Source organism: Protopterus annectens, chromosome 17.part0 (genome assembly GCF_019279795.1).
Source record: "Protopterus annectens isolate FY-2018-M chromosome 17.part0, PAN1.0, whole genome shotgun sequence".
Classification (NCBI taxonomy): Eukaryota; Metazoa; Chordata; order Ceratodontiformes; family Protopteridae; genus Protopterus; species Protopterus annectens.
Window position 1 is genome coordinate 140,401,583 of NC_056751.1, and position 17,680 is coordinate 140,419,262.

The 17,680-nt window shown below is 37.7% G+C and overlaps 1 protein-coding gene across 1 annotated transcript in view; it reads left to right on the top strand.

The window, feature by feature from the left end:
• The window catches only part of LOC122791413 (fatty acid amide hydrolase-like), a 1,249,544-nt gene that overhangs the window by 1,162,172 nt on the left and 69,692 nt on the right, over positions 1 to 17,680 (top strand). Inside the window, exon 18 of the mRNA XM_044059161.1 lies at positions 156 to 240. Coding sequence (XP_043915096.1) covers positions 156 to 240 — 85 coding nt within the window. The remainder of the gene's footprint in view (positions 1 to 155; positions 241 to 17,680) is intronic.

A 17,680-nucleotide genomic window follows, 5' to 3' on the forward strand; every position in this document is an offset into this window, starting at 1 on the left:
TGTTGAAGAAATGACAGTGACAATATACTAGCTCTCAGTTCTTGCTGTGTCATTATTGCACTGACTGTATGATTATAAAATGAATATTGTACTCTGGAGTTATGTTCTGGTACTGTTTAAATATTAATTTTCTCTTCTTTTGCTTCCCTTTATAGGCACTGCCTGTACTGCTTCAGCTATACTGCCATCTGATCTAATCACAGGACAGAGTGATATTACAACTTTGACAGAAAGCATGAAGTGAGTATGTGTGAGGGCAAGGTGGTGGTGTTTGTCTCCCAGCTTGGATTTTTGTTCCGAGTTATCTACCAACCTACCTTTCACGTAAAATAGAATATAAAACTCCTGTGTTTGTATTGACTGGTAGTAGTATAAAAAACAATTTTGAGTTTAATAGCAAGCAAGGACTGATTGGTCCATATAACTTTCCATTTTACCAAACAGTGGATAAGATACAGTGGGTCTCTCTCAACATGCCACTTTTTTGAGGTCATCACTCTTACGAATTATGTCTGTTATTGTCACTGCATTCCAAAATTCTTTTACCATTTTTGACAATAACACTACTTCGGTTTGTCATCTGCTACCTGATATCCTTTCTTTGAAGTAATCCTTTTGACCTGGACTGAAGTCAGGAGGTCCTTTGCTTATGAACTCATTGCATCAACTGAGGACACTCTCGAGGTTCAGTTTAGCTCTTCTTTGCAGCTCTTTTCTGTCATTAGAAGGAAGTGAACAAAGGCAGGAAGTAGACTTTCTTTGAGTTTAGCGCATGGGACTAGACTTAGGTACATTGACATGTTACAGTTTTGTGTTTATTTTGCTTTTGTAAATGTTCTGTTCAGATTTCTTTAAAGTTACTTCCTTTCTCACTTGGGAGTCAGCTTGTCTGCTGTTTTCATCAAGTGCTCTTTGGAGTAGTAATGGATCTGTAACATGACAATTCCATTAGTTTGTACTGTTTGGGTCCTTTGTATCAGCCAAAAGACCACCTTTTCATTTGCAAGTTTAAGCAAAATGCCATTGTAAAACCATACAAAGATGTTGCATGAGCATCTCCAAGTGAAAGTAAAGGAAGAGAAAGGTTTCATATTGCTCTTAAAGATGTAGCCACATTCTTCTCCAGCTTTCTTGAAAGATCACTGTAAAAACATCAGCATCAGAGAGTGGGGTAGGTCACTCATGTGAATTCATAAGTCCTCCAGTTGGGCTTTGCCTGAGGGTTTAGTGAACTGCCTTAATCAAGAATTTTGTTGACAAAGGTAGCAGTGAAGCATTAGACAGTTGTGTCATCAAAATGGTTATGCTTCTATGTTATCTGAGGAACTGTGCTTGGCTCCTGTTTTTTTTTTTTTTTTGGGTAGTCGCTGTGTGTGCCAAACTGAATCCCTCAAGTTTGTTTGGACATGGTTCTCACTTGAATGAAAGCCTGGAGGATCAGCTGACTTTGTCTGCAACTAAACAGTTGGCCATTCACTGTCAAGGATCTAGGTAGCCCCTACAGGCCTTCCCGTGCCTGCTGAGGGTTCTATGCCATCCTTGTTCCCAAGCTAGATTGAGAATTTTTTTTATTTTTTACTGTATGGTAAATTGTTGACCATTAACAGAGCTGGACTTCTCAACTATTAGGTCTCATGCTTTTGAAACTTCTGTTATATGAGGTGACTCACACTTTATTCCTATGATTCAAATGATGTTCATCATACTGATCACTGCTGCAGTAACCTTGGCTTTATAGGTTATATCCTGCCAAGAATATGACAGACGGCCAGCTTCCAAAGCTTCAGGACACTTTCTATGCACCAAAACTGTCAGGCAGCGCGAGCTGAACTGACTAAAAGAAAAGTTTTGGTGCAAATCCCTTTAGAGCTTTAATGCCACTGAAGAGTACACTCTTCTAAGGATTGATAGTCAGCTTATGCTTTTCTTTACTGTTCAGATAAGTTCCCTTTGGGAAAAAAATCTTCCATTTTAAAGCTAGGACTGTTGTATTTTAATGGATTGTCATCCGACTGTAATGTACTTTTAAATGGAGCACACATTTTTCTTGTCATTTTAAAAGTGGTATAAAGTAACTAAAACATTTTTTTCTGTGGAGTAATTGTGTTTATTTTACTTCTGCGGAAATGGCATAGTGCTTTTTATTGTTTTATTTCTGTCAGAAAGTAACTTTTGTAGACTGGTAGTGTTTACCAGTATTTGCTGCTTGTCTTCCCTAAGAAAGTGGCACAATTTTCAGCTTGACCATGGAACGGACTATCTGTCTCATGGTCAGTCCTTCTTACAGCCACAAAGACGAAAAGTTAAGCTAACAGCCTTTGCCACCACAGCACAGCACACTAGCAATTTGCCTCAGTTGCAGATGAGTGACTTTGTTGTGGCCATTTGTTGTACCTCAGTCCACTCATCTTTTACCCTGGATCCCTATGGTTTAGCTCCACCAGCCACTATGGACTGGTAGGTTAGCCATGTCCTCTGTGACTGTTGGGGTCCCCTCACTGGACAAGGGAGAGAAACTCTTGTCGGTCCTGAGAGAGGGAACAGGGAATGTTTCCCTGTTGTGTCAGAATGCTGTTACCCATCCCTGGGGAAGCTGCTGCTGCTATTAGTAACACGGTTGGCCCCTTTTTTTCCTGTAAAAAAGAAATAGAAAAAGAAACGTGTATCTACTTCTCCACAAATTTCTCTGGCTAGGAGCAGTTTACTGGGTCTGGATCAGGGTTTAATTTAGGCTATTGATTCTTCTTATAAAGTAGTTTCTGGTAAAAGAAAGAGGGATACTTCTTTTCCTGAAAAGATTCAAGGTTTGAAATCAACAGGAAGACAAAGTGATGGATACATTTTTTTCCTCAGATTTCTGATTCAAACTCAGAGGAGGGCTGAGTTTCTGTTTCTCTCTTTGGTGTGTGGGGAGGGGATTCTCTTTCTCTGAAGCTATTGCTAGAATGTGCCAATGTTTTCAGTGGGAGAACACTAAGGTTTCTCAGTCCCACAGAAAATATTATGGGCTGTTACAGAAGGATTTTTCCCAATCCTAGACCCATTCCTGCTGTTCTGTCTACTTTAGAGGATGTGCACATTACTGTATGCTATTTTGCTGATAGTCAGCCAGCTGTCCCTAAAAAAGCAGGTAAAATATAAAGTTCCTCACTGTATTAAATTTTTAATAGACTATGCCCAGATAGGGTTACCACCTGTCCCACTTTGCAAGGGGCAGTCCCTCTTTGGGCAGTTGTGTCCTGACAAAAAAATTTAAAAAATGGCAAATGTCCTGAGATTTTAGGACAAAATTATTTCCTATATTTTATGTAATAGTTGCATAAAACAGTTATTCTGTATCTAAAATACCTATATGTTATAAGAAACAGAATACGCAACTAAAATGCTACAAGAATAAGCTTTTATTTAGGCAAAAAAGTAATGTTATATCCTTTGTACTGACCGTGGGTATGTGTCGGCCTGTAAAATCTGATGTTTGTACCGAAAATGTCCCACTTTGGCCATTTGAAAAGGTGGCAACCCTATGCCCAGACCTGACCCTAGCAGTTAGAGTTCTAGTTGATCCCACTGTTGCTAAGCACCTAGTCAGTTTCAATCCTATTCTTTCTGATAAGGATGAGAAAATTATTGATAGGTATGGGGGAAAAGTGTATACTTCTGCCAACTTTGATTTTCAGAATTTTGAGTTGTCAGGCTCATATGTTAAAGTTTGTTCTGACTAATTGAGAAAGTCGAGGAATGTTTTATCAGCAGTTTCTTCTTGAGAGAGAACATCTGCTTTGAAAAGCTTCTATTCCACAGATCATTGTTTACAGTTTTTGTATGACTCTGTTGATACTATTTCCAGGGCTACAGCCACTGTTACTGTCTTGAGTAGGTTTGCATGTCTGCATTCTCTGAACTTCCCTGATGATGATAAAAATGGGATTTTAAATTCACCCTTGGATAGATATTTAGTGTTTGGACCATGTGCTGCAGAGATGATCAAATCTGTGATGAAAGGGGCAGCTGATCCAGGGAATCTCTAAGAATTTTCAGCCCTCCTCTTCCAATTTTCCAGAGGATTTATTACCTCCTCATCCAATTTTGGCAAAATGCAGAATAAGCAGTCTCAACAAAACAGAGGTAAATACATGTTTAAGAACAAAAGGCAAGGGGATTCCAAAAAAAGCCTCAATCCTGCCAAAACCAAGGGCAGTCCAGCAAGTCTGAATGACTGTTCAAGAGACCCTGTTTTTCTGCTCCTACCCTGGCTCTTTTTTCTTCTAGAAAGTCTGAATCTCCATTTTCTCTGGGAGCAAAAAGTTTCAGACAAGGTTTCAAATGGCAGTGGGAGGAAATTACTTTTTTCCAGGGAGTTGTTCCTCAACCTCCATATCAGACTCTGTTTCCGCTAGTTCTTCGGCACATGCTTTCCCAAGGAGTGATGGAACTAGTTACTCCTTCCCAGGTGGGGAAGGGGTTTTATTCAAGGATGTTCCTACTGCTAAGGAAAGAAAATGCTTCAAGACCAGTTCTGGATCTTTCTTTCCTAAACCAGTTTGTGATAGTGCCCAAATTCAAAATGATGTTACTTAACCTATTACCTCTTCTTCCTCTTTCAAGTTTCCTGCTAACACTAATCTTATCACATGCCTATTCATCCAGACTTCAGACATTTCTTAAGATTTTGAATCAGTTCTCTGCCTTTACCCTTTGGATTATCCACTGTACTATGTGTGTTCACAAAGTGTCTAGTTTCAGTTACAGCATATTGCGTGCTACAGGGTATTCACATTTTTCCATATTTAGATGACTTGCTTATCTTTACAGAGTCTTTTTCAAAGTGTCAGGAATCTCTCTCTCTCTCTCCTTGGATGAAAGATCTCTGACACAAGCTTCAAAAGTCTTTCTTGACTCCTTCACACCTCAGTTCAAAGAGCTTATCTTTCACAGGAAAAAATATATCTATATATCAATTTCTGAGGTTTTCCACTCGTGCTTTGGTCACTGTGAGGGAATACCTCAGGATTTTGGGTCTCATGGCATCTATGATTCTTGTGATACTCCTGTCAGGATTCCACACAAGAAAGATACAGTGGTATCTGAAATCCCTTTGGACCCAGCATCATCATCCTTTATCTTTTCAGATCCCAGTGCTGGGTTTTGTCAGAAGAGAAATTCTTTGACAACAGATATCCAAAAATCCATGTATCTCATTCTCCCTCCCTGCTCAGAAGCAGTCACCACAGACACACCAGACTTTGCTTGGGGAGCAATTTCAGAAGGAATAAAAGTGCAGGGAGCGTTGGACACCAAGGACAGACTCAAGCATATAAATATTAGAGAGATGCTTGCCTTGATCAAAGTACTCAGTTCTCTGAACCATCTTTGGTCCCTTTGACCTCTTCAGGTGGTTGCAGGCAATACCACAGTCAAGCAAGGGGGAACCAGGTCATACCCCCCCTTGTGGAATGACCATGATAGCTTGGGATACAGCTTCACAGCACAATCTCACTCTACAGGTATCCTGCATTCCATCAGAACAAAATTAAGTGTCAGACGAGCTGACCAGGACCAGGGCAGACCTTCAAAAAATGGAAACCAATTCATGAGGTCTTCCAAGATTTGATCCATGTGTTGGGAGCTCCTCAAGTAGATCTCTTTGCCTCCTGTCTGAACAATCAACTGGCAAGATTCTGTTCCAGCACTCCATGCAAGAAGCAAACAAAAAGAATACGAACGACTCAGGATAAAAACAAGGTGCATAAAACAGATACGTAAAATAAAATAAAATGCACCAAGTTAGCACACAAACATACATTTATTCAGACCAAAAATATAAAAAATAAAAATGGTTAGCGCTTTCACAACTACACTATTTATTATGTTAAACTACTGTGTGACTTTATTGCATCTTCTATATAAGCTTTATTATGTTAAACTACTGTGTCTGATGAAGCAACTAGTGTAGTTGTGAAAGCGCTAACCATTTTTTTTTCTATGTTTGATTTGAATAAACGTATGTTTGTGTGCTAACTTGGTGCATTTTATTTTACTCCATGCAAGAAGGCCTGGAAGACAGATGGCTTTTCTTTTCCTTGAACGGGAATGTTCCTGTGTACTTTTCCACCCTTTCCACTAATAGCCAGGGTACTTCTGAAGATTCAGAAGGAAACTCCCAAAGTCATTGTGGTGGTTGCCTTCTGGCTCAGGCAGCTGTGGTTCTCTCTTCTTTTAGAAGTGTCCAGTGGCAGTTACCACATGCTTCCTCACAGACTGGATCTATTCACACAAGAACAGTGGTGTCTGATGCATCTTGACATCAGTCATCTTCAATTGACTGCCTGGATAATAGAGTCCTAATTCCTTTTAGGTACCTGTTTACTGAAGACATGCAGCAGGAACTAATGGAAACAAGAAAACATGCTACTAGAAAATCATATATTAACAAATGGAAAAGGTTTTCTATTTGGTGCCAACAATATAACCAACACCTGTTCAGGGCTCAGTCTCTGGTTTTACAAGATTTGTATGAGTTACTATCCTTTGACCTTTTTTATTCCATTATCAATGTTTATTCATTGGCCATTTCAGCATGTCTGCCTATGTATCCTCTTTCAATGCAATCTCATGTCAAAATGTTTGTAAAGGGTATTGCATAAGAAGCCTCCAAGAAAATCAGTGGCCCTTCCTTGTGATTTTAATTTTGTGTTAAAGAAGCTAACATTTGCTCCATTTGAACTACTACACCTGTCTGACTTGAGGTTTTTAACATGGAAAATAGTTTTACTGTTTGATCTGACGTCTGCAAGATGTAAGTTGCAAGCTCTTATGGTGAGTCAACCCTATTCTCCTTTTCCATAGGGAAAGGGTTTCTCTGATAATTAATCCTTTTATGCCTAAAGTAGTATCCAAGTTTACTTAAAGCCAAATTATTCATCTTCCTGTTTTCTTTCCTGATCCTAAAAATGAGGGAGAAAAGCTATTCCATACCTTGGATGTCCATGAACAACTCCTGTACTATCTTGACAGAACTAAAACTTTCAGTTTTTTATGATCAGTTTGTTCATTTTTTATGAACAGGGACAACCTATGTCAAAATAGACTATTTTGAACTGGTCTTCTAAGGCTATCACCTTTTGCTGTACTCACCATAACAAAACTGCTGGCTTCATCTGTGGCTTTTTTGGAAAGTGTTGGATTATAGAAGTATTCTAGAAGCTGCTACTTGGTCCTCTGTACGTACTTTTACAAGGCACTATAAGCTTGATTCCTTCTCTAGGTCCAGAACAGACTTTGCTAGGATCATTCTTAAGAGACTTCTGGACTCTTCTCCTTCCACCTTCCAAATGTAGTAAGCTGCAGTAATCTACCCATATGGCTAAGGGTACTGCAGCAGTGATCCATCTGATGAACACAGTACAGCTGAGTGAGTAAATTTACCATAATATTAAATTTTCAAGTGATCACTACTGCGGCAGCTGCTCCCTCCCTTCACCCACCTTTTGAGTAGGTAACCTTCTGTATGCACTTTCTTTTTCTCATACATATTTCTATCAGAACTACCTGTAGCTATCTGCATGTCTTTCCAAGTATTGTAAGCTGCATTTGCAGTTCAGAATTAGAGATGGGTTTGCCACTTCAGTTTTGCAGGGTAAGTTATGACAGTCACCTTGCGGAGGCATTTAACTGCTTTAGTACTGTTCTCATGGATAAGTAATTGTACAGCTGCAGTGATCCTTATAATAAATGTAGTACTGCGGTATGAGTAAACTCACCATAGCAGTGCGTTTTCAAGTATGATCACTGCTGTAGTCTTGGCTTCCTCCCCTCTGTCCATGATTGGTCTCCAAAGTTTCATTTCCAGGTAGGTCTTTACTACACCTGCCAGGGTGCATGACTAAAGAAAGAGATGGAGTGAAGGACACAGAAACAAAGGAGGCAGTGGTCAGTACTGTGAATATTTGACCATGGTGTCCCCCTTTATCAGTCTTTCGCCAAGGGGACCCAGTAATAAAGGTAGCCACAAACAGCTAGAGATAGGTCCACAAGGGCTTTAAGGACTAAAGACTAGGGGTAATATTGTACCCTTAATAACGGCATACTGACTGATACCTTATGCGGAAAAAAAAATGAAAAATTAAGTGAGTCCACTTTTTAGCAGTGTCAAGATCAGTGTTCTGAAGACCAAAGGCTGTATGTGTCCCTAGCTGTGGCACATTTACTGATGACCTTTTACCAAAAAAGAAATGAAAAATAGAACAACCTACTCTTCCTTTTAGTCTTGCATCTTTTTATCATCTTGGGCTAAGTGAGGAGTCTAGCTGTGCTCTGGGGACATCTGCCTTTTACAATTTCTCATTCATAACTAATCAATACAGCAATGATCCTACTACTCAATCATTTACGATATGGTGAGTTTGCTCACATAACTATACTTGCTGGAATATTGTTAATGTTTTGGCCACTAAATGAAGTAGCTCTTCATTTCTGACTGATGTTCAGTTGTAGCTTATCTGAGAGGACAGACAGTTATTTCGTAGCGAATGGCAAGGAAAATGAGTCCTCATCTGTGGCACTTCTCCTAAAGACAACTGCTGTATGGAAATATTAAAGCTTAGCAAATCCTCTTTAAAGTGACATTCTTTCCTTTATTCATCCCCATGGAAACATACAGATGCTTGTGTAGGAAAGAATTTAGACAATCCATGGGTTATTCCACCTCTGAAATTTGTTGTTTGGGATGTAAGGCTTGATGTTTGGAAGCATCCAGAGTTGGATTCCTGAGTACTTAACATGGCTGACCACCTGTACAAGTCATACACTGAAGTGACATCTCTTCTTGCTTGATATCATAGGGAAAATTCATGAGTTATTTCTTCTTCCCTTGACGTGTCTCAGAACCTGCAGCATTTGGTCACCACCAAAGGTAGAATCTGAGTCGAAGATCAGTCTGCTAAAAGGAATAATATTTCTGCTACTTTGAGCCTGTTTGTTCTTAATTATTTGCCTTGTGTGTTATTTTTCAGACATTTTGTATTGTGCATGCAGTAGAAGTGAGGCATTACATTGCTAATTTTGTATGATACACTAGTCTAAGCAACTTCTTACTTCCTTTGCTGAGGGTTGAGAAGAGTGGATCTGTGAGTTTATCATTTCTGCATGGCTTACTAATTACAGTCTGATAGTTAAGGAAGACCAGTCTGAAGCCTGTTGGGTTTCACAGAACTTTGAAGACATGCCCTGTGAGAGTTTCTCTGCAGGCTTGTGCCAAAGTCACTTAATCAAGGATTCATCTTTCCTCCAAGCATTATGGATTGAATGTGGCCACTGTAACTGGAAAAAGCCAAGGAAAAATGCTGCCTTGTATAGCTCGATCTCATGTTTGTTTTGTTTTCCATTCTAATGTTGTTTACTTTGGTATTTTATATAACTGTTGTAGTTACTGTAGTATTCCCTTATCTTTTGCCATGAAAAATGTATTTTTCTTTTGTAAAATTGCCTTCCTGAAATCATTATTAACCTCTTTGTTTTCCATTTTCTACATGGGGTCAAGGTGTCTGTTCAACTGTTGCCAAATCTCTCAATTCAGTGATAGTCTCCTATCTTCTTCAACAGTCACGTCTGATTGTCACAGCTCTCTCGCACAATCCATCTGTGTCTTTGCTGGACACCATTGTTTCCTCTTGTCTTCTTCACCGGATTGTTTTCTGCTTTCCTGTGGATGCTTCTGAATCACTGAAATCTGTTTTCTTTGACCTTCTCTGCAGTTGGAGCTACTTGGGCTTCTGCTCTGATTTTCTCATTTTTTCATCTGTCCCACATTGTGCATCCTATCACCGTCTTAGGCACTTCATCTCTATCACCTCTAGCTTCCTCAGCTACTCTGCCTTCATTGCCCAGGTTTCTTTACCATACAGTAGTACTGGTTACACCACTGTTTTTTATATCTCAATTTTCATTTTTTCTGGCATTCTGCAGCCCCTCCTGATTCTAACTTTGACCTCCTCATTTAGACTTCCCTTCTCCTCAACCACCCTTCCCAGATACTTGAAACTCCTAACCTGTTCCTCTCTTTTTTCCCTTCTACTTCACCTGCTTCTGATTTGCCGCTTTTGCTGCCAGTACAACTGTCTAATCAGTACTCAGTTTCATCCCTTGTGCCTTCAGTCTTGCATTACATTCTTTGTCTTTTGCTAATGTTCTTGTTCAGAGTCTACCTGTAATGTCACATCATCTGCATATAGTAGCTTTGTTGATTTGTTCCATCCATCCTGTTTGCTAATGTCCCTCAGCAGAATGAATAGCAGTGGGTTCAGAGCTGAACCCAGATGTACACCCACTGCCACTGGGAATCCTTCTCTGAGTCTGAACACTTTTTCTACCTATGTTATTGGTTCCTTGCACATAACCTGTGCTAATACTACCAATGTTTCTCAGACTTCGAACCATCGACGGAGTACCCAAGTCAACTTTCTTGGGGCCTTGTCATGTGTTTTCTCCAAGAATAGGAATAGCCAGTTGGACTCTTTCCTCATCTCTAGTTTCTTCTCAAATTTCTGTTTCTCTACAAACACTGGGTCATTTCTACATCCTGATCTGAGTCTGCTCATCTCCCACCTTGCTTTGTACTACACTGCATATTCATTTATCAGTCACCCTCTCTTCTAGAAATTGCTGTGTAATAATTTGTGGTGTGCAATGCAGTGCTGTGTTAAAAGTCATGGAAACATATTTATATTTGATCCTAATATTCAATGCACAGTATGGCCACCTAACATGGTAACGATAAAGTCCCACCTGATCTTACATGATCTAGTCTGCCTACTTCAACAGAAAGACTGGTAGCTGCAGGCAGGGGTCACTCTGTATGTTTAAAGCTTTTGTAGGCTCAAAAATCTTTTTCTCTAGTTCTCATAATACTGTATTCATACAAACAATGAAGGGCATTTGAAGACTTATTTTTCTGCAGTTTGATAACTGTTTTCTTCAGCCTTGCTGAAATTCTTTGACAGCCAGTTTCTTTAAATTTAATTATTAGCATTGTAGAATTAAGCTAGTTTTGCATTTTCCTCATCATTTCCATTAGGTTGGCTCTTTGATTGTGTTGTTTTTGTTTATGGAGAGCAAATAAAGACCAGTAAACCAAAACAAATCTTTGTGGAGCTCTCAGCTAAAGTAAAAACACGAACATAAATGTACTAAACCAGTTAAAATCTTTATTACATACAAAAAACAAATCAGTCAAGTGGTTTCGTCCTGACACGTCAGGACTTCATCAGAACCATTAAAACCTTCATTAACATGTTTTAAATACATTTTTTAAAATCAGCCCAACCAATCAAGGGAACAAAAAGCACAACAAGCATTAATAATGTATAAACTTGGTCAAAGAACCCCTTTTTTCAAAACAATTCCTTGGGATAATTATAAAAACAAAGATCTGTTTTTAAAAATAGGTTTCAGGGAACAGCGATCATTAATGCAAGGGGCCATAGCATTAGTCCTAAGCTGCCAGTAGAATTCAACCCTTTCCAGTTTGTTTTCCCAAAAGTCCCCTCTAATAGCCCAGTCCACAATTTGTAAAGTCCCAAAGTGAAATTTCTTACATGATGGTTTATTTTTGAGGCGTCTATAGAGGGCATTGTTTAAATTCTCTTACCTAATGGCATATAAATGCTCATAAATACATTTTCTAAATGTCCTTTCCGTTTTACCAAAATATTTTTATGTAAACTAACCCCCTAGAACCACAATTACCAGAGGCTAGTCTTACCTGAATGGGTGGCTGTCCCACTATTACACTCTGTTCTTGTAAAATATACATGCAATACCTACAAGCACCACACCTCACTGTTCCTTTAATCTTCAACCTTTCGGGGGTAGTAGGATGCGCCAATAAATATTTTAAGTTAAAAATCAGTTTTGTAAACAAACCTAGGGTTACTGCCCATGGTGTCAATTAGTTCACTATTACTCTTAAATAAAACCCACTTCTTATTTAGAATGTCCTTCACACTTCCACTAAGTTCACTATAGGTCAATACCATAGAATTTGTGTAGGAATTTGTGTTGTCAATCCCACTGCTGGATGTTGGAGCCCCCAATAGAGGCCTATATCTTGTCCCCCATCCTTCTATCACTTGTTTACAAATGTTAAGTACTAACTGGGAAGGGTATCTTCTATCCATAAAAAAACTGTGCTAAAGTTCCCATTTCAATTTTGCAAGTTTCCAATTCAGAAAACATCCTGGCAACCCGTATCATTTGGCCTTTAACTATATTTATGTTTGTAAATATTGGATGACAACTACTAAAATCTAAGTAGTCATTCAAAAAAGTAGGTTTCCTAAAATTTTTGGACAGAAACAACCCTTATTCAAATCCTTAACCAATGTTACGTCCAAGTAATCAACCCTCACTTTAGAGTGCGCAGAAGTAAATTGGAAGTAACTACAAATCCCATTAATAAACTGTATGAATGGTTCTTGCTTACCTGGGTTTTTCCACATAATAAAACTGTCATCCAAAAACCTTAAATAGCAAAACCAGTAATTACTATAAAAACTCCCCAGAATGTGTCTCTTCTCCCAGGCGTACATAACCAAGTTGGCAAACAATGGTGCACAAATTGCACCCATTGCAACACCCTGGGTTTGTCTAAAACACTCCCCCTTGAAGATGAAAAATTTTTTTTCAAAATCTCCATCAACTCCATAGTGAAATTGATCAAGGGGCCCCTTAAGTTCATCCCTTCCATCCATGCTTTATAAAATAAACTCAAACCTTCTTCATGTGGAATTGAAGTAAACAATTCCATCACATCTAATGTGGAGAAACAAGAAGTGTCAGTGTAAAATTCACTTTTAATCCTACAGAGAAAATCCCAGGAGTCTCTTAAAATATGGTCAATTGGTAATAAAAAAATCCTCACTAATCTATCTACAAATATACCCAAAGAATAAGTAGTATTATTGTGTGAGGCTACTATAAGCCGGTAAGGGGGTTTCAATATATTTTTATGGGTCTGCGGTGTCCAAAAAAAAAATTTTTTCTAATCTCTCACAAATTTTCATATCTTGAAAACTATACAACTTCGACATACGTTGTTAGAATATTTTTAACCAGACATGAATGTTCACATGACAACAAGAAATTCCTCTATAAATGCATGCTTATTGAGATATTTACAGAAATATGAAAACATATATATAAAATTGTATAAATAATAGATGTCTCTCAAGATGCGCAACTTACAGAGCAAATGTCAAAGAAAGTTTTCTTCAACAACAACAAAGGTTTTACCTAATGCCATGCAACAGTTTGGAAGTCACTTGTTTTTAAAGTATTAAGTATATAATTAAATATTGTTTATTTTCATAATTACTAACAAACAGCTAGAAATATTTCCAGTATAGAGTGGTGTAAGCCAGCATTTTTTGTGGATTGTCATCTCTCCCACATTGATATTTCATGCCATAGACCTCAATAAAATGTAAGTCTCTGAGTTATGAAAACATGAACATAAATATGAACATACGAGTAAGTGGCAAACAAAAATTAATTTCTCCACTACAGGACATCCTGGACTAATAGTCTTAGTGTCATTTTGTTAAGAACCACTTCCCCTTTCTAATATTGCCTGTTATTAGCTGGTAAGTCACTTACTTAAAGAGGCCATATCCAAAAAAGTTCTGGATACCATAAGGAGGTGTGGGTGTGAACTGGAATTCAAAGTGAATTTTATTTCATTAAAAACCAAAGTATAGTAAGCTCTTTTGTCTCTTTAGCTTAAATGGGACTTTTTTATTATTGGTACAGTGATTTATGCCTGTTATTCCTTAGCCACGCAGAAACTGGTTCTGCAGTTGGTATTGTGAACTGGAAGTATACAAAAAAAACATTTTAGGCTTGTGTGAGTTAAGACAAATTATCTTATTTTTACAAAAATGGATGTCTAGATTAATGTCCTTCTTGGCTTAAGCTACAAACAACTATTTTTTTTTGGAAGCGAGTAGACTTAAGACAAAACGAAAAATGCTAAGTTTCCTGCATCTGTATTACCTTCCTTTTACCATTAACACATGTTCTCAGTGGGAGTTAAGAGGTCTGCAGCTGAATACAATTGTACAATCTGTTTTGAGGGAAATTTACAAATATTCCTTTATGCATCAACAGAGATATTAGCTGTTTTTTTTTCCTCATTGCTGACTATAATTACATGGAGACAAACTTTCTGCAGGTGCAAGCAGTTATTCTTTAGGGTTCTGAGCATTCTTTGCTGAAAGAAATTCCAAATCTAAAGGGACAATTGCAAGCAATTCAGTGAAAAATAGTTTGAAATTATGGGAGGTTAATAAGCAATAACAGTGCATTTAATAAAACAGTGTACAATTTAGTTTTATTTAGAGACAGCAAGTACACTTTTTCTTTTGGTTAAAAGTTAATGTTTTCCAATGGCACACAAACTGTTTTTCACGTTTGGCTGGTGAATAGAGGTAGGAAAAAAACAGATGCTAATCAGTGTAAGTAGGAACACAGAGTATAGCATGTGCTTTAGCGTGGTTAACCTTAACTTTGGGTTAGGTGATGCCTGTGGGGGCACTTGTTAGTTTGGGGCAATTGTTCCTATAGGAAATGTTAAATGTCATTTTTCTTCAAGATGTGCATAGTTTTGTGTGTGTGTTCTAATTTAAATACGGGATGGGGGTGTTCTGCAAATGTATTTTTCTTTTTGTTTGAGAGTTTTATTAGAACAGAGAGTCTTGAGAATTTGACAGGTTCACATGGAGAATGAGAAACAACTAAATAAAATACTAACCTGACAAACATGAGTGCGTGCATTTATAATTCAAAAGTTTGAAATACACATTCAAAAAAAGTATCATGTTTAGATGATTAGATGGGAGCAAATCTTTTTATCATAATTTCCTTGCCGTCCATATTATCCTATAATGCAAATGGCCTTACAACTGTAGACAACAAGGAAAAAGTATTTTCTTATATTATGAAATGCAGAGTGCAAATAGTACTGCTGCAGGAGATAACATATGGAAAGAAATGAGCGTGTGAATTTGACAAAGAATTTCAGGATGGATATTCAGCAGAATATCCAGGACAAAGGAAAAGGGGAGTAATAACACTGACTGCTAATGGGGCTCAACTAGTGAAAGAAGAGGAAAAAAACAATAATGGTATATTTGTGGTTGTAAGGAGCTATTAACAAGGGCGTAGGGATTACATTATGTATTTGTATACCACCAAAAAACTGCCGTTATGGAGTTTAAGAATAATCAGCTTTCAGCAGAAAATATTACTTATTGGTGGGGACAGCAACTTGATTTGCAACTGTAAGGGTGTATCAGGGGGTCCAAGAAGGCAAGATACAAAAAGGAGGGTGGATGTCTGAAGAAATTTATGAAAATATTGGTATGGAAAATGTGAATTCAATAGTAGGAACTTGAACAATATTTACATATCATTCCCCAAGGTAGAATAACTGAGCTAGACTGGATAGAAATTGTATTTCACAAGAATATGTGCTTTAATTGAAAACTTTGAAACACATCCAATAACTATTTCAGATCACGCACTGATAAAAACTAAGGTAAGAAAATCATGGTAATGAAGTAAAATGAGACCTGCCTTTTGAAAAGAGAGGAATTTAAGCAATGAGTAATAGAAATGATTTGAGACTTATTAGAGAGCATAGGAATTTCTTCAGAATTGATAGTGAGTGGGATAAAATGAAAATGGAGTTTAAAATAGGGTAGAAATAGAGAGAGATATATGGATAAGACATAATAAAAATTAATTAGAGGGGCTGACAAAAAGTTAAAGTATTGCAGAATAAGGGAGCTCTCCGAGAACAAAAAGAGAGGTGCAACTGCAGAGTGCTAAAGAGAAAATAAGAGATTATTTGGATAATATGCATAAGTTCAGAGAGATTGCAGTTAACTATTTTGATAACTCCAGATTACAAAAACATTTATCATAATGACTTAGGCAACAGAAAGTATCAAGGATTGTCACCAAACTTAGGGAGCATGTAACAAGAAACCAAAGATCTTGTAGAGGTATTAGAAATATTTTGGAAATTTTATGTGAAAATTTGTATAAGAGCGAGCACATATGGAAATGCTTATGGAATACCTAATTATGCCAAGGTTATGAAGCTCAACAACTAATAGTTAAGATAGGAGAAGGTGAGATAAAAATGGTGATGTATAATTAATCTTCATGAAGGACTCCAGGAACAGATGGTATTCCTGTGGAAGTTTGGAATTAAGGAGGGAAGAAAGTGACAAATGATTTGGAAGATTTTAACAATATTTTAAAAGGAAGGGAAATGCCAACATTTTAGAAGATAGCTGTTGTGGCTGTTTTACTGAAAGACAGTAAACGCTTGCAGACCCAGCTTCATATCGACCATTTCAGTTTTAAACCATTAAAGTGTTTCTCTATAATAGGTAAAAGAATGACAAACATGTTGCCAGAATTGATACATATGGTTCACTGTGGTTTTGTGAAGGGGAGGAAAGCATTTGATGACATTAATAGAACAATAATGATCCAGAGAATAGTAGAATGTAAGAAAGTACCACTGTTGTTGTTTGGTCTTGATGCAGAGAAGTCATTCAACAAAGTAAGCTGGGATTTCATTAGGTCATTGAAAGGATTTGCAATCCCTGATATATCCTCCTAATTAACCTTATTATTGTATGAAGGTTTAGAGGCAAGAATTAAAGTGTGAGGGTTCCTCTCTGATAAGTTATGTTTGAACAGAGGAACCAGGTGGGGGTGTCCTCTTTCTCTTTAATTGCTTTATATTTAGAGCCATTGGCACAGAAAATAAGGGACTCAGAAATTCAAGGATATAATTAATATGGTAATCAAGAAAATATGGCTTTATTTGCAGATGATGATATTTTGTACGTGATAAATCCAGAAAAGGAATTCAGTGTGTTGTGAAACATGAGACCGTTTCATGTCTTTTCTGGATATAAACTTGATGAAGATAAAACAAAGGCTGTAGCTGTAAATTATGTACGCATACAGAAATTGGTTCAGTAATACCAATATTTATGCGGACACAATAAGATGATGTACTTAGTAGTATGGATTAAAAAGGTTTTTGTTATGGCAGCTAGGACGATTTGAAAAGTATAAGTTGATCTGGTAGAGCAAGGTGGTTTCAGTTTACCTGGTTTGAAGAGAGATTTTAGAGCTACATGCAGCTAAGGCTCACCTACATAACACAAGTAGAAGGTTATAATTCAACCTGAAAGGGGATGATGATGAAGCGAGGGAGAAGTTCAAGAGAGACTGTGGGATTTTGGATGCAGATCCTTAAGGAGAATAATAGTCTTACAGACTATTATACTCATAAAGTAGCACAAAGTATTCTAAGAACTACGCCAGTATGAGAATGGGAAAGCAGATTTTGACAACAGGGATGACTGCAAGTAGAGATACAGAAAATAGGCAAGAGGGGGCTGGATAATGGAGAAGGGAGATTTTGATAATAGGGATAACAGCAAGTAAGGGGTACAGAAAATAGGCAAGAGGGGGCTGAAATTTAATGGAGAAAACTGGCAAAAGAACCAAGGTATTGGGAGCAAATAACTAGAGAGATAATGGTAATAGAGTGGGACGGGTCTGAGGAGATATTTCGATTGCAGGCTAGAAACTGTCTTCT